At 43.4% G+C, this 25,471-nt stretch overlaps 1 protein-coding gene across 2 annotated transcripts in view; it reads right to left on the bottom strand.

The window, feature by feature from the left end:
- ATF6B (activating transcription factor 6 beta) overlaps window positions 1-25,471 on the bottom strand; it is a 66,822-nt gene that overhangs the window by 23,896 nt on the left and 17,455 nt on the right. The window contains exons 8-14 of one of the 2 annotated variants that reach the window (XM_077483609.1): window positions 11,464-11,600; window positions 9,557-9,742; window positions 6,138-6,229; window positions 3,059-3,214; window positions 1,318-1,425; window positions 326-416; window positions 170-243 (exon numbers count right to left, since the gene is read on the bottom strand). In XM_077483609.1, coding sequence (XP_077339735.1) covers window positions 170-243; window positions 326-416; window positions 1,318-1,425; window positions 3,059-3,214; window positions 6,138-6,229; window positions 9,557-9,742; window positions 11,464-11,600 — 844 coding nt within the window. The remainder of the gene's footprint in view (window positions 1-169; window positions 244-325; window positions 417-1,317; window positions 1,426-3,058; window positions 3,215-6,137; window positions 6,230-9,556; window positions 9,743-11,463; window positions 11,601-25,471) is intronic. The other variant, XM_077483619.1, reaches the window with a different exon arrangement.

Here is a 25,471-nt window from a genome sequence, read left to right as displayed (position 1 = left end):
CATATTCAGTTTCTTCTTGTAGCTATGTAAAAATACATACAAAATACAGTATTTTTTTTTGTAATGAACAATGGTTACATTGTGTTTTATTTTAGCTTGTAGTTCAGATAGGTAAGTAATATTCAAGACAGTATTAGAGAAATAAGAAGATGAAGAGCTGCAGACGAACCTGTGTGATTGGATTCTGGACATCTGAGCTGGGATCAGGTCTGATAAACCTACGTTGCTTCGTACCTGAGGATTCTGGGAAAGGAAAGGCAGAGTAGTCTCACAGCTATCAGCCACTTACAACTCCAACTTCCATGCTGTCCCCTCACCTACTTACCCTCTTTTTCCTTTGCTTTTTTAAAGTATGTTTTCCTGTCTTCCTTTCATTTTGATGTCGACGAATCCACAAGCTGAGCTCATCCGCTAATCTGATTCAGAGAGAAATAAAAATGATAATAGATATATATGAGATAGATAGATTTTATATATATATATATATATATATATATATATATATATATATATATATATATATATATATATATATATATATATATACACACATACACACACACACACACACACACATATATATACACACACACACGCGTACATTTAAGGCTGGGTACACACTTATGCAAATTGAATGCAGGTTTCCCCCGCATCCAACTTGCATGACAGGAGTGCTGGTTCACACACCTCCAGGGCGGCGGCGGTCCACATTTGGAAAGGGTCCTGTACATCTTTGGCTCTTATCAGGTGTGAATTCAGGCAAAAATTCTGAGCAGATTCGCCCCTGAATCAGTGAACAGGGATGCACCGGACCCCCTTTTTTGAGCCCTGATCGCAGCATGTGTGAACCAAACCTTAAAAAAAAAATATTTTCTTAAAGGCTAAACCCAATTGTGTAAAAAATGAAATCATCAATCCCCAGCATGGTTCTGGTGTTGTTCTCCAGATACTAACTACTCTGCAAGAACTTCACCTCTTCTGTGCTGAATGACACCCAGCATCAAGCAACATACTTCCCATTTACTTACATGACAGCAGCTATACATACAATACTCTTAAAATCGCACACACACTTCACTTGAGCCCCATCCAACAGCTATAAAGTTTACTTAACACCCCACCCTCCACACCAACCAGACATTGTACATAAATATACAGTGTGTGTATATATATATATATATATATATATATATATATATATATATATATACATACATACATACATACATACATACATACATACATACATACATACACACTCTTTCAGTTAATTACTACTAAACTATAGCTATTAGTTCCCAAGACAGGTCCACCTACCTGAGGGACTCCGTACGATTAAAGTGTCTGCAGTCTGATGCCAGGAAAAGCTGATCCAAGTCATGAACCATCAGATGCTCCACATTTGCCAGCGACCTGCTAGAGTTACTGGGAGACACAACATATCACAATTGATAAAACACAAATCACCACACCACAGGTATAAACTACACAACAAGTTATATCAAGAAAGAGCAACAGTGAAAGGCAAACAATATCATCTACCCTTAGGACTCGTCTCAAATCTTTTCATGGCATGCTTGCCATAAAAGGCTCATTCCCTTTTCTACGGAGAACAGAAAACAAAGAACACCTTGCATTGGGGTCTATAATCCTGTAGTCAACAACTCCATGGCCCAATTATAACACTAAACGGCCATGCTTTATCAGATCTGATGGCACTGTCCTACAAAATGTTATTTCATTTTCTATAGGTTAAAGCGGAGGTCCACCCTAAAGTGGACCTTCCGCTCATCGGAACCCTCCCCCCCTCCAGCGCCACAATTGGCACCTTTCAGGGGGGAGGGGGGTGCAGATACCTGTACAGTACAGGTATCTGCACCCACTTCCGGGATAGCTCTCTGCGGAAAGGGGCGTAGATTACGCCCCTTTCCGCAAGTGCCCCGCTGCCTGCTGGGAAACACACAGATCCCAGAGGCAGCGGGGACCATCCTTATTGCGCAGCGCGACTCGCGAATGCGCAGTAGGGAACCAGGAAATGAAGCCGAAAGGCTCCATTTCCTGATTCCCATACCCAAGATGGCGGCGGCAGCACCCGAGAGACGATCTAGAGATCGGCTTCGGGTGCCGACATTGCGGGCGCGCTGGACAGGTAAGTGTCACTATTTTAAAAGTCAGCAGCTGCAGTATTTGTAGCTGCTGGCTTTTAAAAAAAAAAAAAAAAACGCGGAGTCCCGGCGGACTCCCGCTTTAAGGGTGTTACTATACATATTACAGTGTTAATTTTTTATTAATCAATTTGTCCTTTTTATTATGAAACCCAAACGATGCTAAGGGTAGAAAGGGTGGCAAAGAGATTTGCAAATTAAATGATTTATACAAAAAAAAAAAAAAAAAAGGAAAATAATACTGCACATTTTTAAAAGGGAAAGAAACGAGACAATTATTGTGAAGTTAAATGGGTCAAGTTAAAGTAATACAACATTCTGTTTAATTTACGTTGTTCCTTCTATTTCTGTATGTGGATAATGGCACTGTAATTATCTTAATAAAATAAACCATCTAAATACCTTTTTCCTAATCGATATACAGCTGTCACATGAACCAGCTCCTTCCCAGCCTGTCTGCAGGGAAACATTAGCGGGAGGAGCTTCTAGTCCTCTGCTGCTGGTCATGTGTTCAAAATAAATTAAAGCAGCCTTTTGCATACATAGTAAAAATAAATAATATCAATACACCGTTTTAAATTGGCATAAAAATATACAGTATATTAGAAATTAAATCTTTTTTTGTGGAAAAAGCATGGCGTGGGTGGATTTCTGACAGTCACGGACCATGTCAGCCTCTCCAGCCTGTGTCTTAGAATAACAGGGATGCGAAGCCTCCATAAATCTACATGTAATATCCCATCCTCATTGTGTTTATCTGGTTAGTGGGCATGGAGGAGGCGAGAGGGAGTGGACTGTCATTTGAACACAACTTTGACACTTTAACTGTCCAAAACACATTTTTTTTAGTTTACAAATCACACACAATAGCAATATTTAACAAATGCAGCTACCTGTAAGTGCTCTTCGGTTTAGTCGGTCGGGACATGTAGAGTTTCGGTTGTGGCGGCTTTGATGGTTTGTCTTCAGTTTTGTAGGACAATAAGTGCCGAACATTGCTGGATATTTCTGGACTTTTCACAGACTCCTCCTGTACACTGTGTATGAGACTAACAGAGAAACGCAAACAGCATATTAATAATGCCTTCATACCTGAAAGAAGATACCGATCTGGAGTTAGAGAAAAAGCAACCATTCCAGATTTGTAAAAACTGCAAAAAATGTTCACTAAAAAAAGCATATGCAGTACATCTCTGCAATACATGCAATACTTTCTGTGTGTTATCACTTTAAAAACACTGCAAAGCACAGAAATGTAACTGTTGATCTGTCAGAAATCCAGTAACTTTCTGCAGTGAGTCAACAATGCTCCTGGACTTAAATCCCAACCAGCACTGTCAGCTTTCAGCTGGACTATAAAACACCCCTTACCCCCCACCCCTCTCTTTTCCTCTCCACATGTATACATTCCATTATTTCCAAGGAAAACAATGCTGCTCCCTTTGCGCCCAAGAGCCTGCTCACACACGGTTTTGTAGGCAATGGGCCCTTGGGAGATGTAGTACTGGGGGAGCCGTCTACATTAATAGGAAATCTAAAATCAGAAAACCACTCTGGATGCCCAAAAACTCATAAGTAGCAGCTGTCACAATGCTCTAATATAAAGCATACAGATATTCAGTCGTAAAAAAAGGCACCTAATAAATGCATATGATATAAAGTCTGTGCAATATATATGAAAAGTCAGTGTTTGAAGTAAATGATACCATAAAGTAAGCATAAAATAATTATAGGTCCCATACAAGAAGAAATATACAAAGAAGAAAAAAGGACAATCCCAAGGAACGGGACTTTCAAAGTGACTGAGAGGACCAAAATGAAATCCCGTTCCTTAGGGGGATTGTCCTTTTTTTCTTTTGTATAATTCAATTGGGATGTGGTGACTGACAACACTATTGCTTTCTGTGAATAGTGGGGTTTTTCTATATACAAGAAGAAAGAAAATAAAACAATCCCAAGTGACTGATAGTCGACCAAAATGTAAGGGTATATACCAGAAGACACAAACTTCAGACTCCACAGTAAATGTAAGGTGGGGGCTTACCAAACTATAATGACCCTCAGTGAAGAGAAGTCAGAAAAGCATACAGATCGTTGTTGACTTAGGTGCTTCCCACAAACAAGATGGCCACAGCAAGTTGGCATACACAGTGGCATGTATTCCGGATCCAACCTACATGTTTTGTCATAGGTGACGTCATCAGGGGTACTTCAACAACGATCTGTATTCCTGTATATATCATACATCTTGTAAGTGCAATATTTTTATTAAATCTTGCTGGTTTTAATTGATTCACACAATGGAGAGTGCCCTTTTCTTTTTATGAACAAATTGGCACACAGAGTTTCTATGTCTTATATATGGTGGGGAACAATGCGGATTACAGTGACTGAATCGGAGGTCTTTCGAACCATCAAAAAACTAAAATGCCTTTCGGATTGTTTGTGTTTTGTTTCTTTATGTTTGCTTATTGTATCATTTACTTCAAACACAGACTTAATTTATGTTGCACAGCATTTGTATCATATGCATTTATTATGCGCTGTTATTCATAGGAAAGCACCTCTCCTGCAACTGCACAAAATTTACAAACCTGGTAATGATATCACGGAGTAATAAAAGCTGTTTATCGCTACATGAAAAAAAAAGGAAAAAAAAAAGAATTCTGAGCCATGATCTGGAGGGTGAGGTTTGGGGTTAATTGGGCAATGCCTGAACATGTACTTCAATATCTCCAAAGAACACCATGTCACTCTGTGCTCGTGGATCCCTTTTCATGCAGCCATGTTGGAGCAATGCATGTTACACACATTTATGTGATCCAGTGCCATTTATTTTGAATGTCAACACAATAAATCTTCTTTGGTGTGTTAGGCAGCCCATTCAAATAAACCACTTCATTACTGGGCACTTTCCTGCCCAAGCCAATTTTCAGCTCTGTCACACTTAGGCCGCGTACACACGCGCGGACTGTTCGCCCAACTTTGTCCGTCCAACAGTTTCGGCAAACAGTCCGCTCAAACTTAGCATGGACGGACATGGCCACACACGACGGACGAACAGTTTGCTGAAACCGTGCGCGATGACGTGAACGGCACGTACGACGGGACGAAAAATACGACGTCCTATACACTGCAATGCAACCTTCCGACGTGGAAATCCTTTCTGAGCATGCGCGAGACTTAGTTGGCCGAACAAGCCTACACACGAGCGAACAGTCCGCTGAAACCTTGTTTCAGCGGACAGTTTTTCGGAATTTCCGTAAGACCTTGTTCGGCCAACTGTCCGCTGAAACTGTCCGCTGAAGCCCCACACACGAGCGGACTGTCCGCCCAAACACTGTTCAGCGGACAAGGTTGGGCGAACAGTCCGCGCGTGTGTACGCGGCCTAAGAATGACAATTGCATGGTCATGCAACACAGCACCCAAATTCATGTTTTATCGTTTTTTTGAGACAGATAGAGCTTTCTTCTGTTGGCATTTAATCAGGAATGCCGATAACAGGGAAGTTTGTTTACATGTGATCAGCTGTAACTGGACAAAACTGATCACACGGTAAGGGGCAGCTGTGATTGTCTATTTACCTTGATCTGTGATCAGCTGTGTCCAAAGAACACATCAATCACAGAGCGCACAGGAGGTGTGTTCCAGGAGGACATCCATGGATGCCCTTCCAGAACAAGAGAACCATGCTGTAGCCATCTTTCGGCTTTGGCCTGGTAATAAAGTGGTTAATGTGTGACATAACCCATGTATGCCAACACATCATAAGATTGTGAAGCCAGCTTGAAGGTTCTCACTTATCCAGGTATGGTATTGCTAGTAGCAGTTGGTCATATCCCACTAGGTTTGTTCCGTAACGGTCAAAATATTTCATCACTCATCTAAGTGCTGAAACATCTTCAGCATTACAAAAAAAGTAACCGTACAGCAGAGAGTATTATCATCATCAACAGTAGGTTCTGACTCACCTTGTTGGCCCAAAGTTAAAGGCAAGGAAGAGAAGTACGACCATCACACATACTACTTTCCTGTTCCCCGAGGAGCCGCGCAGTGTGGCGTTCTGCAGGCATATAAAGCACAAAATAAGATTTTTAAAAGGAAACTATTTACAGTTGTGCTCATAAGTGCACATACCCTGGCAGAATTTATGATTTCTTGGCCATTTTTCAGAGATATGAATGATAAACACAAAAACATTTTTCACTCATGGTTAGTGTTTGGCTGAAGCCATTTGTTATCAATCAACAGTGTTTACTCTTTTTAAAGTGGTTGTAAACCCTTACAAACCACTTTGACCTACAGGTAAGCCTAGATTAAGACTTACCTGTAGGTCCAAGAAATATCTCCCAAACCTATACGGTTTAAGAGATATTTGCCCGAAGACGGGCACCGCTGTCTACGGTGCATGCGCCGTAGACAGCGGCGCGCAGGCGCACTGAGCGTGGCATCGTCGATGACAAAGATGCCGCGCAATGCCGCGCGTCTCGGCTCCCGTGCGCATGCGCGGGAGTGACATCATCGCTGCTCCGGCAAAGCACAGCGCCGGAGCAGCAAAACCCACGGAGACCCACCAAGAAGATGGATGCTCGGAACTACAGGGGACAGCGGTGACTTTGCTGGCTCCTGTGTCAGGTAAGTGACACATAATGGGCTACTATGCGATGCACAGTAGTCCATTATGCTTTACCTTTGCAGGGAATGAAAGAGGAAGTAAACTCATCAGGGTTTACTTCCTCTTTAAATTATAATGGCAACAGAAATTACCCAAATGACCCTCATCAAAAGTTTACATACCCCAGTTCATAGCAAAAAGCCTCCAGTTGCATGAAGGGAAGATTCTGGACAGCTGCACTCAAAATCAAATGCCTTTATTAAAAAAAGGAGGTAATAATCCAAAAAGTACAAGCCACAGCAAACAACGGATCACGGGGGTTGACGCGTTTCACACTTTCAAAAGGCTTATTCATATTATTCAATGAGCTATGAATAAGCGCTTTTGAAAGTGTGAAAAGTGTGAAGATTCAGTTGTCCAGAATCTTCAGTTCATTCAGTTGCCTATGCTTAGCCAGTATCTGCTGTTCCTACTCTGAGGAGATTTACATTGTCTAGATGCCCTTCCTGGGGCGGCATCTCTTTTCCCCAAAAAGCCTTCAGTTCCTGTAAATTCTTGGGCTGTCTTTCATGAACTGCACATTTGAGATCTCCCCAGAGTGGCTCAATGATATTGAGGTCAGGAGACTGAGATAGCGACTCCAGAACCTTCACTTTATTCTGCTGTAGCCAATGACCGGTGGACTTGTCCTTGTGTTTTGGATCATTGTCATGTTGGAATGTCCAAGTACATCCCATGCGCAGCTTCCTGACTGATGAATGCAAATGTTCCTCCGGTATTTTTTATTTTTTTTATAACATACTGCATTCAACCTGTCAACAATTTTGACCAAATTTGCCTTTATAGCTCACACATTCACAAAATATATCAGCGATCCACCTCGGTACCTTTCATCATAGGCCTTGTTGACTCCTCTCTAAATGAAGCGTTTATAGCTGTGGCCAAAAAGCTAAATTTTAGTATCCTCACTCCAAATGACTTTGTGTCAGAAGCTTTGAGGCTCATCTCTGTGCTGTTTGGCATATTGTAAGTGGGATACTTTGTGGCATTTCACAGTAATGGCTTTTTTCTGGCGAATCGACCATGCAGCCCATCTTTCTTTAAGTGCCTCCTTATTGTGCATCTTGAAACAGCCACACCACATGTTTTCAGAGAGTCCTGTATTTCACCTGAAGTTATTTTTGGGTTTTTCTTTTCATCCTGAACAATTTTCCTGGCAGTTGTGACTGATATTTTAGTTGGTCTACCTGACCGTGGTTTGGTTTCAACTGAACCCCTCATTTTCCACTTCTTGATTAGTTTGAACACTGCTGATCGGCATTCTCAATTCCTTGGCTATCTTTTTATATCCCTCTCCTGTTTTATACAGTTCAACTACCTTTTCCTGCAGATCCTTTGACAATTCTTTTGCTTTCCCCATGACTCAGAATACAGAAATGTCAGTGCAGCACTGGATGAAAGATGCAAGGGTCTGTCAGGAGTCCAGAAACTCACTGACCTTTTATACACACACACACTAATTACAAGCAAACAAATCACAGGTGAGGATATTTACCTTTAATAGCCATTCAAACCCCTTTGTGTATAATTGTGTGCATGTTATCAGGCCAAAATCACCAGGGTATGCACTTTTGATCAGGGTCATTTGGGTAGTTTCTGTTGTCATTATGATTTAAAAAGAATAAACACAGTTGATTGATAATAAATGGCTTCAGCCAAACACTAACCATGAGTGAAAGAAATGTTTTTGTTTTATTCATATTCTCTGAAACATGGCCAAGAAATCATACATTGTGCGAGGGTATGTAAACTTATGAGCACAACTGCATAATGGTAAGTGAAATAATTACTTATGATATATGCATACTAGACTGGCAGCTTCTTAAAATTTTATGTGATCAGCTGCAATGTTAAAGTAAAAAAAATAAAAATAAAAATAATAATGATGAAAAGGTCAATACAGGCACTGTGGAGCAATGCATTGTCAGGAGATGCAGTGAAGTCATTCAAGTTAGGACTCAGCACTTTGCCTGCCCTCTGAGAGCTCTGGCTATAGATTAAAAAGGTGGTAGGCTGCTAAAAAACTGCAGGGAGGGGGAGCCAGCCAAGTCATTGCTGGAAGAGGGGGGAGGTATGGAAAGTGAGTAGAAGACAAAGCTGTTGAATCCCTGGCTGTGGAGGGAGCAGAGCTACTGATCCCTGCTAGAGGGAGGGAACAGAGCTGTTTCACTACTGTACTTGGAGATGTGAGCAGAGCTGCTGAATCACTGCTCAGAGGGGGAAGTGTAGGTACTAAATCACTGCCCAGAAAGGGGAGACTGAGCTGCTGAGTGACCGTTGGGAGTGGGGAGCTGAGCTGATTAAAAACTGCCCAACAACTGAACTTTCAATTTTTCCATCAGCTCATCCCTCACAGTTATTACCTTTTTGTACCACTTGTCCCATCCTATTAGATTGTAAGCTCTTATGAGCAGGGCCTTCTTAAATATAATGCATTTTAGTGTATTCTAACTGTACTGTCTCTATCTTTATATTGTAAAGTGTTTTGAAAACTGTTGGCACTGAAATAATAATAATAATAGCTTCTACTTTTTGTTATGTCTATGGGAGAACCCTTTTGAACTTATTATCTCATTGTAAAAGACTCTGTAGTAATAACTGAAGTCCTGAACCATGTGACCTAAGCTGCCTTGGCAGGGAGAGAAGGCTAAATTTTGAGTCATGGCAATAATAATGTGATTTTGTAACACTGGCAAAAATAATTTGTCAGAATACCTCTCTCATTAGATGCTGCACTGTCTCTCGTAGTTCTCGGTTCTCCCTGCGAGCGTTCTCCAGCTGTCTCTCCGTCTCCTGCAGTCTGGCCTCCAGCCCCTGAACATATTCCTTCTTCTTCCTCCGAGACTGGCACGCTGACTCTCTGTTCTTGATCATGCGCTGTTGTCTCTTTAGGAACTTAGGCTGGAGTGAATAATGGAATTACACTTATATTACTTTCAAATCTTGTCATAAACCTCAACCCCTGCAATATCAGTGGCCCATACACAGTAGAGCAGTCATGAGATGGTTACAAAAGTACTCTGGATGCAGTCTGTCCCTTCCCTAGGAACAAATGGTACATGACCAGAGCCTCAAGTCATTTATTCCAAGAGAAAGACTGCTAAGAACAGAGCTGATAGGGAGTGACAGAATGTGAAGGGAAATCCAAAATTTTTGTGTCATCGGTATAGCAACAGATGAGATACTTTTAATGGGGACAGCTGTTCTGATGACAAACCCCAATTTGGAGAGGTTTTCACTAGTTCTTTTTGTTTTACCCCTGGACAGGAAGTGATGCAAAATATCTACAATGAGACACAGACAGCAATAGAGTACCCAACAGGGGTTGTAACTATGATTGAATGAATGAATGAATGAATGACTTGTATGATTGCACCGATGGAAGAGAGGAAAGGTTCCTGGTGCTGCACATCCACAGAGTCCTATGGTGGTATGAGAGAGAGACGACCTCAGCCTGGGCTCCTGCCAGGCCACGCTCCCAATGCGCTTCGCTCTGCCCTCCAGAGCTTAGTCATGACTAAGCTCCGGGGCCGGAGCGAAACATATTGAAGACGTGGCCTGGCAGGAGCCCAGGAATGAGGTTGTCTCTCATACCACCATAGGACCTCGTGGATTTGCGGCACAAGGAATCTTTCCTCTCTTCCATCGTTGCAACCCTAGCTAGATCTTTCTCTAGTTAGGGATCTTTCCTCTCTTCCATCGGTGCAACCCTAGTTAGATCTTTCCATAGTTAGGGATCTTTCATCTCTTCCTTCAATTGACTACAGGAGCTGGGATTAGCTCCATCCCTTGCCGGCACTCTTGCAGCGGACACGGCATCACCCACATTACTCCCCAAAGTGATCGAAGCTGAGGAACACTCTAGTAAAGTATGGGTAATGTAATTGTTGTACTGATACTGGTGCCGATACTAAGCATGTGCACGAGTATCAGTAATTGCTCTGGTTCATAAGGGGTGAACAGGTGTGAAAGCCACAGTGGTTAAGGATCGTGGTCGCCGTGTCCTTAACAACCAATCACTCATTCAGCTGTCAGCAGGGTTCCCCCATTGACAACTGAAGTGTAAACAAAATAGTTGCGGGCAGTTATCGGTAATTTGTATCACTGAGTAGAGAAAAAAAAAAGTATCATCGGTAATTGCTGGAAAAAAAAGGTATTGGTGCATCCCTAGTTCTAACCATTCTCTATTCAATACCAAACAAAATATACTTTGTGCTTTAGATATACCTTAAAGCTGAATGCTGGCAAAATTTAGTTATTTACCATGCATTGTGGCTGTGTCCGCACTGCATGGGTTAACTGCTCATTTTGGTCTAGGGGGTTCAGAAAGCCGAGATATACTCACCTAATCCTCCCAGCGCAAGACTATGGAGGTGGCTATGGTTATCACCTAATCTGGACTACAAACATGTCTTTTTCTCTTCATCTCAATTACACAGTGGGTGGAGGGAGGAATAGTTTACAAAAGTTAACAGTTTCCAGTTCATCTCAGGACACTGTATTTCTGGGACGATCACCACATGATGGCAGGCAGCAAAGAAATGAAGAAGATGGCTTTGGAAAAAAAAAAATCCAGTTTGGTGTGAAATTTACGTTCATCATCTCCCCTCTCTAATACTTACGTCCACCTCAGTAGGGCTGCTTTTGCCAGTGCTCGGGGCAGGCACAATGGTCTTGGCTTCAGACTTAATAGGTGATGTTGTAGTTGCTCCATTTTGTACTGTCAGGAGCTGAGGCACCAACACAGACGGAGAGGCTGCTGAGGGAACCAGAGACACGATGTCAGCTTTATATATATATATATATATATATATATATATATATATATATATATCACACACACACACATAACAGATGATGACATTGGTCAATTGGTTGGGCTTAAAAGGGGATTCCCTGCCATTACATTCGCCAACAGAAATGTAGACTGGGAGAGCATGCATTCCCTTTCTGCCAGGAGGCAATGCTGCATTCAAGAGCAGCCAATTAAGAGTTTAGAGTTATTAGCCCTGTGTAAGCTCCAACCAGATTAAAAGTCAACGAACAAAAGGTAAGTATAAGCAGTGCAATTACATTAATAGTGCTTTGAATGGGTACAGGTTAACATTAGAGGGGTCATACACCGACAGACTTTAAAAAGTGTAACCCTATAGCATGTGTATCCACTTGTTCCCTAAACCTAACTAGCCTTAAAAATGTCCCCTCCCCCCTCCTAACACCAATGCTCACTAACCCGTGTACAAAAGATTGTATACTTACCTATTTTCTGCCCATTCCAGTTCATTCAGAATATCCCATGTCAGCCAGCAGCAGCTGTAGGGGAGAGGAGAGCGCACTCGACAATGGCTGGTAAAGCCTGAAGCAATGACATTACCCATAGGCTCCCATGGCCCATCCATTGTCGGCACTTCTTTCCCATTCAGACCTCTCCAATCTATTGACATTATCCCCTGTGTCAGCCAGCAGTGGCTGTAGGGGAGGAGCGTGCACTCGACAGTGGCTGGTAAAGCTTGAAGCAGTGACATTACCCATAGGCTCCCATGGCCCATAAACGGTCGGTGCTCCTTCCTCTCCCCTGTGTTACCCCCTCAAGTCCATTCACAATATCCCCTGTGTCAGTCAGTGGCAGCTGTAGGGGTGAGTAGAGAGCGCTCAACACCGAATGGTAAACCTGGAGTGGTGACGTTACCCACAGGCTCCCATGACCCATCCATTGTCAGCACTCCCTCCTCTGCCCTGCAGACCGCTCCAGTCTATTGACTGTATCCCATGTGTCAGCCAGCAGTGGCTGTATGGGAGAAGCGAGAACACTCAAAAAAGGGCTGGTAAAGTCTGGAATGGTGACGTTACCCGTAGGCTCCCATGACCCATCCATTGTCGGCGCTCCCTCCTCTTCCCTGCAGCTGCACTGGCTGACACAGAAGTTCCAGGTAATGTGATTAGACTGGAGCAGGCTGAAAATAGGTAAATATACACATTTTTTTTAGACAGGTTAGTTAGCATAGATGTTAGGAGGGAGGAGGGGACAGTTTTACGACTAATTTGTTTCAAGCTGGAATTCTACTTTAAGAATTCATAAGGAACTGATGGCATTACAGATCCAGAAGATGCATAGCCTTCGTGTCTTTTCCACATCACCATTGTGTTGACAATGAACAGGCCAGAGAGTGGCCCACCCAGAGGACGTGATGAATGTCTATTAAACAACGCACTCGTGATCGATTACTGAAGGAATGTGGAGTACAGAGTGGCCAAACAATTCTAATCAGCTATTAAATTAATAGGCAATGTAATAAACAGGAACATCTGTGTGTAAACAGCAGATTCCAAGCCAAGCCAGACTATTCCCTCAGCTTGCAAACATGGCAAGCGATTACACAGCGTGAGCCTGCGGAGCTCACAATCCTTTGTGGAATTAAGAGGCTGCACAGGGCGAGACGTTTGTAAAAATTACACAAAGCTAATGCTATTTATAGCTAATGGACAAGAAAAATTATTCAGTAGAGAACACGGTGCACCGACGGGGGGATTGGGACATGTTTTTATCATAGCGGCCACAGAACTTGGGGATAGGTCATAAGACAACAAAAGCAGTCAATGGTCAGGATGATACGAAAGCTGCAAGGATAAAATACGCAAGATTCCTAGTAAAGGATGGATGCCATCCATGGCAAGTGTACCACATGCCTAATATACAAAACAACCAAAAAAACGTGTGGGACTCAAGATACCAAGATCATAGATTGTGGTCTCATCGCTGATATACTCACCTAAGTACATTATCCGGGTCCCTCACCATTGCTGGGTTGGGGGCTGCTAAACCAAAGCTGTGATGGCACCCCAAGACCGCCATCCCCCAGAGATGAAATCATCCTCCTCTCTATCCAGAGAGGACATTGCCAGCAGTTAGCCAACAGGTAGTGTCCAAGTCATGCAGGCAGCGATGTGGACACCCAACGAAGGACCCTTCCAGGAGGTAAACAGAAGAGAAGTTCTTGTTACTTCATACGCGTCGCTCTTATTTTCGGATATGGTTTACAGAACACCCTTGTGCTCTGTATGCATGGACACTTTTATTTGTATCTTTATATTTTTTTATTTATAATCCAGATATTTGTATACTCTGTAACATTTCTTTATTTTTTGAAGATTTTCAAAAAAACGACAATTTAAAAATAAAAAAAAATAAAAAAACAGAAGAGAAGGCTTGGACCAGGAGAAGAGATTAGGTGGGGATATTATCAACATGTATAAAAAGAAATAAGTGGTCCATATATTGAACTTGGTGTAGTGTTATTCATTTTAAGGTCATCATGAAAAGGACAAGGGGGCACTCTTTACATCTAGAGGAAAAGAGATGTAACTTCCAAATGCAGAAAGGCTTATTCACAGTAAGAGCTGTGAAATGTGGAATAGATTCCCTTAGGAGCTGGTTCTGTCTGGCCAGCTCTGTAGATTGCTTTAAAAAAAAGGTCTGTACAGCTGTGGCCAAAAGTTTTGAGAATTACATAAATATTAATTTTCAAAGTCTGCTGCTTCAGTGTTTTTAGATCACTGATCATGATTTGTCAGATGTTATTATGGTATACTGAAGTATAATTACAAGCATTTTGTAAGTGTCAAAGGCTTTTATTGACAATTACTTTAAGTTTATGCAAAGAGTCAATATTTGTAGTGTTGATCCTTATTTTTCAAGACCTCTGCAAGCCTCCCTGGCATGTTGTCAATCAACTTCTGGGCCACATCCTGACTGATGACAGCCCATTCTTGCATAATCAATGCTTGGAGTTTGTCAGAATTTGTGTGGGTTTTTTTGTTCACCCACCTTTTGAGGATCAACCACAAGTTCTCAATGGGATTAAAGAGGAAGTAAACCCTGATGGGTTTACTTCCTCTTTTTTTCCCTGCAAAGGTAAAGCATAATGGACTACTATGCATCGCATAGTAGCTCATTATGTGTCACTTACCTGACACAGGAGCCAGCGAAGTCGCCGCTGTCCCCTGTAGTCCGCCGCATCCATGTTGCTTGTGGCGTCTCGCAGCTCCGACGAATCACAGCGGCGCAACCGCGATGACGTCACTCCCGCGCATGCGCACGGGAGTCGCGTCTCGCAGCTCCGCCGCTGCCATACGGCGAAACCGCGATGACGTCACTCCCGCGCATGCGCACGGGAGTCGACAAATTTGGCAAATCCATTCTTGGATTTGCCGCATTTAGTGCGCCTGCGCGCCGCTGTCTACGGCGCATGCGCCGTAGACAGCGGTGCCCATTTTCGGGCAAATATCTCCTAAACCATATAGGTTTAGGAGATATTGCTTGGACCTACAGGTAAGCCTTAATCTAGGCTTACCTATAGGTCCAAGTTGTTTGGAAGGGTTTACTTCCTCTTTAAGGCCTGGGGAGTTTCCTGACCAAGGACCCAAAATTTTGATGTTTTATTCCCCAAGCCACTTAGTTATCACTTTTGCCTTTTGGCAAGTTTCGCCATCGTGCTGGAAAAGGCATTGTTCATCACCAAACTGTTTTTGGATGGTTGGGAGAAGTTGCTCTCGGAGGATGTTTTTGTACCATTCCTTATTCATGGCTGTGTTCTTAGGCAAAATTGTGAATGAGCCCACTCCCTTGGCAGAGAAGCAGCCCCACATATGAATGGTCTCAGGATGCTTTACTGTTGGCATGACACTGGACTGATGGTAGCCCTCTCCTTTTCTTCTCTGGAAAAGGTTTTTTTCCGGATGCTCATACAACCAGAAAGGAGATTCATCAGAGAAAATGACTTTACCCCAGTCCTCAGCAGTCCAATCCTTGTACCTTTCGCAGAATATCAGTCTGTCTCTGATGTTTTTTCCTAGTGAGAAGTGCCTTCTTTGCTGCCCTTCCTGACACCAGGCCATCCTTCAAAAGTCTTCTCCTCACTGCGTGTGCGGATGTACTCACACCTGACTGCTGCCATTCCTGAACAAGCTCTACACTGATGGTGCCCCGATCCCGCAGCTGAATCAACTGTAGGAGACGGTCCTGGTGTTTGCTGGACTTTCTTGGGAGCCCTGAAGCCTTCTTCACAAATGCAGTGGAAATGTTTTTTTAATGGGATTAAAGGGTTACTAAACCCTTGTTTTTTGTTTTTTTTAAATAATAAACACGTCATACTTACCTCCACTGTGCAGTTGGTTTTGCACAGAGTGACCCCAATCCTCCTCCTCTGGGGTCCCTCAGGGGCGCCCCTGGCTCCTCCTCTTCTTGAGTGCCCCATCAGAGAAGCGCTCTCCTTCAGGACACCCGTGCGGGCGAGCTTACGATTCCTGCTGCTGCGTCTATTGACACAGACAGGACCGCCCCCACGTCATTGGATTTGATCGACAGCAGCGGGAGAAAATGGCTGCCCTATCAATCTATCCAATCAGGACACCAGACACTGGCCGAAACTGGTGTGCTCGTTCCCGTCACAAGAATTACGGGGCTCGGGTAAGTAAAAGGGGGGCTGCTGCATGACAGGAGGTTTTTCACCATAATGCATAAACTGCATTAAGGTGAAAAACCTTGAGAGTTTACGACCCCTTTAAGTTCATGTTCATGGCAAAGAGGGACTTTGCAATTAATTGAAATTCACCTGAGCACTCTTCATAACATTCTGGAGTATATGCAAATTGCCATCATAAAAACTGAGGCAGCAGACTATTCTTTTGTAAATGCCCATAATTTACCTGGATAATAATTTTTATAGGTAAAGTTGATACAGGGAATATCCAATTGCCTCTTGGGGGACCAGGAAGGAATTCTTCCCCCCCCCACTGGAACAAATTGGATCATGCTTTATTGTTTTTTCTTTGCCTTTCTCTGCATCAACTGTGGGTATACAGTTACAGTAGAATAGTGTACATCAGGGGTGCCCAACCAGTGGCCCGGGGGCCACATGTGGCCCGCAGAGCCCTCTGATGTGGCCCGCAACCTCCTGCTCTGGGATGGTGGTTTGGCAAGCCCAAATTGCAGGTTGCCTACCCGCCATGCCAGAGCATTAGTGTTGTGAATGAAGCCAGTGGTAAAGAAAGACAGCAGCTGCGGAGCAGAGCCGCATAAGCCAATACTTCCTGTATAGCACCGGCTCCTGTCATAGGTGAAGTGATACCAAATGCACTCTGCCTGGGACAGCAAGTTTATTACTAAAATCACAGTGTATATATGGACATATCTGTTCTGCAGTGGTTACTGGGCTGCTTTCAAACTGATCCACAGGTGTAGTGCAGTGAACCTGTGGCTTACCTGCACTGAGCCATAGACTTCTGGTTTTACCTGTGGGTTTGGTGCACTTTCAGAAAGTGCACCACACCTGCAGAAAATAATAGAATTCTATGGCAAAGTATAGCTAATCTGCAGGAAAGCCACAGGTGCGCTGCGTCCACTGAGTGGGTAGACCGCAGACCATCAGTGTAAAAGTAGCCTTGGGCTTCTTTAACATGATCTGTCTGACCCAATCGAAGTTCCATTCACCTCTATGGAGCAGCAGATGTAAACAGACTTGTGTCCGTTTACACCTGCCTGTTTCCAAGCTGATCGGCTAAAAAAATAGAAGTGGTTCTGTCCCTTTCCATTTGATCAGATGAGAGGGCCCATAGAGTAGGCTGTGTCTGTGTCCGCTTTGCATACGCAGAGTTGACGTGGACCTGTCATCTGCTCATTGTGGCCCACAACTGGTTATTAAGTCGCTTAAGTGGCCCTCACTCTTCAAAAGGTTGGGCACCCCTGGTGTACATGGAGGTTTTCCATCTGTGTGTGCAAATGGATGGACTTGTGTCTTTTTTTTCAACCAGACTAACCATGTAACCAGGGGCATCACAAGACCATGGCTCCAAGTAAGTAAAAAGGGCATGTAGCTATTTTTTTTATTTTAACTAAAGCGATCAGTTAGAAGAGTTGGGAGGGAGATATTTTGATCCTGGAGAAGAACTCTAAAAGTCCCACAGGGTACTCTCTATATATTTTGGTTGTTTGGAGAGAAAGCATATGCTGCCTGCAGCAACCAGTCAGGCCACAGCTTTCATTTTCCCAGCCAGTGGCATGTGAGGGGGTTCAGGTGAAGGAGTTATTTTGATTCGGTAGATTTAATATCTGTTTATGTTTGGCACCTCAGTCTTCTGAAACTGCTAGCAATTGCTGTCTGTCATGCAGATCCCTGGCTTTAGTACTTTTTAAAGACAAAAAAGGTATGCAGATCAGAAGTGTAGACCTTTTGTTTCAGTTCAATAATATATTATATTATAGGACATTATCCATAGTAGCCGACTCATTGTTCTTCATACAGGGTCTCTTTAAAATTGAAAGACCTATTGACCAATGTGCCAACTTAAAGAGGCAAAACTTGTTTTTTCATATGTCATATAGGGGAGATTTCCCTTCATGGATGGACTTGTGTCCATCCGTTCGGCGGCGCCGGCATTGTAACTGTGGGTGCCTGGCTGTGTCTTCACAGCCGGGCACCCAATGCGCATGTACCCATTGAAATTCCAATTTTTTAAATTTATTTTTTAGGCACATATATGTTTTTTTTTTTTTTGGGGGTGGAATGCCACAAGGTGAGAGGCTAGCACTACTGGGGGAGGATTCTGAAATCTTGAACAAGACACTGACTCTCTCTCTCTGAATCATTAGACTTTTTTGGATGCACTTTATTAATGGAGCACTTTATTATTGGACCATTTTCACTGAATTGATTTAATCTGAATGTTGTATGATGTGATGCACTTTAGTATTGGATTATTTTTATTGGACTTATTCATATGAATGTTTTTTGATAAGATACACTTTGGGAAGTATCTCTGTAACTTTGCCCACTAGTACTTCTGGTCATTTTTACGTAATTTGCGCTGCTTCACTACACATATACACAGTGATTATTGCTAGCATCTTTTAACTACAACTGCAAGTAAATCCCGCAGGCTGATTGTACCTAAGTTGATTGATCAACATGGTAAATTCAGCCTGCCCACACATGTTTTGAATCTTGGGAGATTCAAACCGTCTATGGCTAGCCTAATTCTGTGGAGGGCGGCGAGTCTGATCAGCAATGTCTTCAGCATTAAAAACTTTTGAAAATATCGCCTTCCTACATTATCCTCCTATCAAAGTGACTCCTTCCGCCTCCATTGCTACTGTGTTGGGGGATGCATGCGTTCAACCTGGAGTATTGAAGGCTGAAGATTTTGTTGAAAAACAAAATCAGACCTGGCTACAAAATTCAACTTCAGTTCGGGGATTTGTCCACTGAAGTACCTCTTTTTCACCACAAAATACCCCCAGACTTCTGTACTGAATGACAGCCAGCATCATCAGAGTAAAGACAGAGTACAGGGCATTGTGTGTAATGATTGAATACAGTGTACTGATGCAGAGAGTAAGACTCATATCATCATATGAGCGCCATTCCCTGCATGATCCTGGACCACCTATCGCCAGGGCAAGAATGAAGAAGACACAGCATGTCAGATGACCGGCCAGGAGACATTACAAAAAAGGTAAGTACAGACATGGAGTTTAAAATGGTTCTAAAGGCAGAACGTTTTTTATCTTAATGCATTCTATGCATTAAGATAAAAAACCTTCTGTATGCAGCAGCCCCCTAATACTTATCTGACCCCCATCTCGATCCAGTGAGGTTGCGTAAGAGTGACTAGGCTGTCTTGGACTCCTCCTGATTGGCTGAGACAAAGCATCGGGCGTCAATGGCACCAGCTGCTGTCAAAGTCAGTATGCCAATAAGGAGAGCGAAGAGGCCGAGTCGCAGCTCTGTGTCTGAACGGACACACAGAGCAGCAGCTCGGGTGCCCCCATAGCAAGCTACTTGCTGTGGGGGCACTCGGCAGAAGGGAGGGGCCAGGACACTGGCGAGGGGCTAGAGAAGAGAAGGATCTGGGCTGCTCTGTGCAAATCCACTGCAACAGAGCAGGTAAGTATGACACGTTTGTTATTTTTAACCACAATAAAAAAAAAAAAAACACGAGACTTTAACATCGCTTTAACTTCAAGTTTACTATCTGGACCAACCCATTAAAGGGGCAACTGTGCCTGTTGTAATTCACAATTATAACATATCACTGCACATTTATTACTAAATTTTTGTCTCTTTTAAAGTGCAACTAGACTCTCAATCATTAACTATTTTTCATCCTTATGCTGCTAGCAAAAGTAAAAAGATAGCATTAGGTTATTATCTTTCCTTGTATTAAACTTTCATTATTTCTGCAGTTGCTTCCTGGTTTCTGGCCTAGACCAAAACGATGTCATACATTCCTGGCAAGATAAGAAGTACAAGAACTTATTTTGAGTGACAGGCGTCCCCCGCAAGTCAGTTTGCGCGATTTCAACCGACATACCAAGATGTGAACGGAGCCTAAGTGACACTTTTGGGGACCAGTTTGTTGGGTGGTCTCTAAGCAGTTAATATTTAACATTTTGACTTCAAGCTAACACAGGTTCACTTCAGGCAGCCAAATAGATCAGTGGAAAAGTGAATGGAAGGTAATGAGATGCCATTAAAATGAACCTTTTGCTTTGCCCTGCTTGGACAAGCTCAGGTTTGCTTTAAGAACAATGATTAAGATGAGCAGCAGATATCCCCATGGGCAGCCAGGAGCCGCCTATCAGTGAAGTAAGCGTCTTGGTAGCAACACATAATAAATGTCCTGCCAACAATGAAATCATTGTATGGAGAGCACATTCATACATAGGGGCTTGTTTGTTAGTAGCTGGAATGTCCGGCAGGGGAGCAGAGGCCTTGCCTGATTCACACAGCTTTCTACTACATCTTCGCAGGACGCACAGGCTACCCAGGAGCAGCGCAGGGACTGCAGACAGCAGCAATAAACAACAAGTCAGTGATTGCTGGGAAGCACCCAGGACTCCTGGCCAGCCTACACCCTTCCTGTTCTAGCAATAAAGGGCCAGGAAATTCCACACAAGATACTTTAGACGCTAAATAAATATATATACAGTGCATCTGAAAAGTATTCACAGCGCTTATGTTACAGACTTATTCCAAAATAGATTAAATTTGTTATTTTCCCTCAAAATTCTACAAACAATACTCCATAATGATAATGTGAAAGAAGCTGGTTTTAAATCTTTGAAAGTTTATTAAAAATAAAAAAATAAAATCCCATGTACATAAGTAGTCACAGCCTTTGCTCAATACTTTGGTGAAGCACCTTTGGCACCAATTACAGCCTCGTCTCTTAGAGTATGATGCTACAATCTTGGCACACCTATTTTTGGGAAGCTTCTCCCATTCTTCTTTGCAGGACCTCTCAAGCTCCATCAGGTTGGATGGGGAGCGTGGATGCACAGTCATTTTCAGATCTCTCCAGAGATGTTCATTCTGGTTCAAGTCTGGGCTCTGGCTGGGCTACTCAAAAACATTCACAGAGCTGTCTCATAGCCACTCCTTTGTTATCTTGGCTGTGTACTTAGGGTCCTTGTCCTGTTGAAAGATGAACTTTTACCCCAGTCTGAGGTCCAGGGCACTCTGGAGCAGGTCTTCATCAAGGTTGTCTCTGACCATTGCTGCATTCATCTTTGCCCCGATCCTGACTAGTCTCCCAGTTCCTGCCGCTGAAAAACACCCCCACAGCATGGCGCTGCCACCACCATGTTTCACTGTAGGGATGGTATTGGCCAGGTGATGAGCGTTGCCTGGTTTCCTCCAGACATGATGCTTTCCTTTCAAGCCAAAGAGTTCAATCTTTCTTCATCAAACCAGAGAATTGTGTTTCTAATGGTCTGAGAGTCCTTCAGGTGCCTTTTGGCAAACTCCAGTTGGGCTATCATGTGCCTTTTACTTAGGAGTGGCTTCCATTTGGCCACTCCACCATGCAGGCCTGATTGGTGAAATGCTGCAGACATGGTTGTTTTTCTGAAAAGTTCTCATCTCTCCACAGAGAAATGCTGGAGCTCTGACAGAGTGACCATTGAGTTCCTGGTCACCTCCCTGACTAAGGCCCTTTTCCCCCCAATCTCTCAGTTTGGCCAGGCAGCCCACTCTAGGAAGTCCTGGTGGTTCCAAATGTCTTCCTTTTGCGGCTGATGGAGGCCACTGTGCTCATTGGGACCTTCAATGCTGCAGAGATGTTCAATTGAGTTCAAGTCTGGGCTCTGGCTGGGCCACTCAAGGACATTCACAGAGCTGTCTCATAGCCACTCCTTTGTTATCTTGGCTGTGTGCTTAGGGTCCTTGTCCTGTTGAAAGATTTTTTTTCTCTCTTTTTTTTGGAGCGCAAATCCCTCCCAATGCCATGTAAGTGTAGCCTGGAGGGGAGGTTACACGCACAGAGCCCCATCTGCCACCACACGGCAGAAATCGCCAAACTTTTTTATTCTTTTGTTGTGGTTAACAATAGCAGGCATGACCACCCACTGACTTGTACCGCATTTTGCCAGGGCACCCCTGAAGAACTCAGAAGGCACCCTGGTTGAAAATGCTGCAACAGACATCATTCTCATCACCATACCCGACGCAACTCTTTCAAAAACATATAGAGCAACAGCGACACCTGGTGGCCATTGTGAAAATGAGTCACAACACAGAAATTAAATAGCTAAAGTCCTGAACATATAGTAGTCTATACCATGGAAATAAACAATCCATACAACATTCATGCTCTTAATGGCCAGATAGGTAAAGGACAACCAATTGAAGGGGCAGGTTAAAACACAGTCCAACAAAGGCAAAACTCACAGGCTGTTCATTATAAAATGTAGAGGTGGCGGAAAATTACAGTGGTGTAAATGTGAAGATCCGGGATCTGAGTTCCAGGCATCTCATCACAACATATGAGATACAGTTAGGTAGTATGACCTTCCTCCATCTATGTGACCCACAACAAAAATTACAGGTGCCGCTCGAGGCTCCACAAGGTCCTCTTGCATGACAAACCATTAGGAGTGCTGATGAGGACAGAGCTCATCTTAGCACAAAACATTCAGGAGGGAAAGAAAGTGCTAAAAGTCACACATCACAACAAAACCCGTGAGGAGGCATATGAGGAGGCATATGGCAGCCTCAGCCCAGGCTCCAATCAAGCCATGTGGTGGGCGTCCCTCTGTCAGAACACAATACCTCAGTGGGGGAGATTGCTGTACTAACCTCGCATGATTAGTAAAGTGTCTTCGACTAGCCTGAATGAAAAAAAATGAATAGTGTGTACCTGGCTTTAGGGTCCTTTACACCCTATAAGGCTGGATGTAGATCTCGAGTCTAAGGGGGTTATTTACGAAAGGCAAATCCACTTTGCACTTGGAAGTGCACTTGGAAGTGCAGTCGCTGTAGATCTGAAATGAGGGGGAAGCTCTGCTGATTTTATCATCCAATCCTGTGCAAGCTAAAATGCTGTTTTTTTTATTATTTTTTATTTCTTTGCGTGTCCCCCTCGGATCTACAGTGACTGAACTTCCAAGTGCACTTGTAGGGCAAACTGGATTTGCCTTTCGTAAATAACCCCCTAAGTGTTGCTTTTGGGTATCTGCAGCCCTTACTCCTCTCTCCTTGTGTGCTAAGCAATAAAATTCTTATAAAACACACTTAAAGTGACTGACGCTCAATAATTATCAATCCCTTTTAGCCAAGGACTGGGGTAAATGTCAACCTGCCCAGCCACTAGGGGTCCCTCAAATTCCAGTGGGGATTTGGGGAGGGGGGGGGGCACAGTTTTTTTTGCATACTAGTCTCCATATTAAAAATTAATAGTTTATTAAAAGCGGTAGTAAACTGGCAAAAAGAGAAAACCCCCCCCAAAAAAAAAAAAAAAAAAAAGCTGCAACAATAGAATAATGTGCTACTTTGCATCACATATGAGGACAAGTGGTACCCCTAAAAAGAGTTTGAGGATTTATATATGTTTATGCATTGAGATCTCTATTATTAGCATTATATACGCTACCTTATCTATAGGGAGCCACATGTAGTCCAAGAACAATTATAGTCTTTTTTCTATCTTTTTGTGTGGCATTGTGTGAAAACTTTTTAATGTAGATTAATAAATTGTTACATTTTATGTGACGTGCCTTTAAAGTCCATTATTTCCTGTTCGTCAACTGTACTAATGACACGGCTGGGAAGGGGTTAATATCTTGGAGCAATCAAGGGGTTAGGTGTTTGCCTAACAAGGGTTAATGTGTGTAATATGTGCTGCTTATTACTAAATATTGGTTTGGACAGAAACAGATACCAGACCTGACGACAAAATCCTTATAAAAACCTTGTGGTTGACCCACGATTTTTACGCTCTTTCTTAAGAGGCAGTGTCCAGGGGTGCACACATGCTGCATCTGCGGCAGGAATTATATGTCCTGTCACTTTCAGCGGGCACTGCCACCTGCAACCCACAAGTGAATGAGGCCGATCTGCAAGCGATTGTGTTGTAATCAAGAGGTTACATTACAGTACCCCCATAGATTAGTTGCCCCATCACAGTGCCCCCATATTTCAGTTGCCCCATCACAGTGCCCTCAAAGATTAGTTGCCCCCATTAGAGTGATCCCATAGATTTTTTTGTCCCCATCAAAGTGGACCCATAGATTAGTTGCCCAGAGTGCCCCCATAGATTAGTTGACCCATCTCAGTGACCCATAGATTCTGGTGCGCAGTCATGTAGGAACAGGAATGGGCCATCCCCAAAAACAACCCCACACCATAATCCCCCCTCCACCAAATGATTTGGACCAGTGCACAAAGCAAGGTCCATAAAGACATGGATAAGCAAGTCTGGGGTGGAGGAACTTGATTGACCTGCACAGAGTCCTGACCTCAACCCGATAGAACACCTTTGGGATGAATTAGAGCAGAGACTGAGCCAGGCCTTCTTGTCCACATCAGTGCCTGACCTCACAAATGCGCTTCTAGAAGAATGGTCAAACACTCCCATAGACTCAACCTAAACCTTGTGGACAACCTTTCCAGAGTTGAAGCTGTTATAGCTGAAAAGGGTGGGCCAACTCAATATTGAACCCTACGGACTAAGACGCCATTAAAAAGTTCATGTGTGTGTAAAGGCAGGCGTCCCAATACTTTTGACAATATAGTGTAGCTCACTGTAACCGGATTAGGCTTTTATTTTGTAGAGCAGGTTACGCAATCAAGGCAGACATGCCATGGAAAGGATATCCCTTGACCCCACTATACTTATCTGCGCTTCCTCGGCGCTCCTTGCTTTTTTTGCAGATGGCAACACTGCCAGGCATTTCCAGGTATTGAGGAGCATGTGACTTGCTTTCATGTGATGGTGTCTGAGCCTAGCAGCCAATCGCTGGGCTCGAGCAATGCCATATGACAAAAAGAGGCAAGATGCTGCAAGGGAGCGCATGTAAGGTAAACATATGGGGATTGGGGGGAGGGGGGGGAGGGGCCCCTTTACAGAAACGCTGCATCCACCCCCCACTCTGACACTAGTTATCTGGACAGGTAAACACAAGAGTACTGTGTATGATGTTTTACCTGTCAAAAGATTTGTAATTCTGCCCAGAGTCTTGTAATACACACACCTTTCTAGTCAGATCACAATGCTGCTTACTGGGTTACCAAGGATGATTATTCTTTTTAGAAACTACAAGTTTTACCGGTCTGGCTGTGGGGTGTGGAAAATGAA

The sequence above is a fragment of the Lithobates pipiens genome, unplaced genomic scaffold (assembly GCF_037356315.1).
Source record: "Lithobates pipiens isolate NorthernLeopardFrog02 unplaced genomic scaffold, aLitPip1_a1.2 Scaffold_1, whole genome shotgun sequence".
In the NCBI taxonomy this organism is placed as follows: Eukaryota; Metazoa; Chordata; class Amphibia; order Anura; family Ranidae; genus Lithobates; species Lithobates pipiens.
This window is presented reverse-complemented; position numbering and strand designations above follow the sequence as displayed.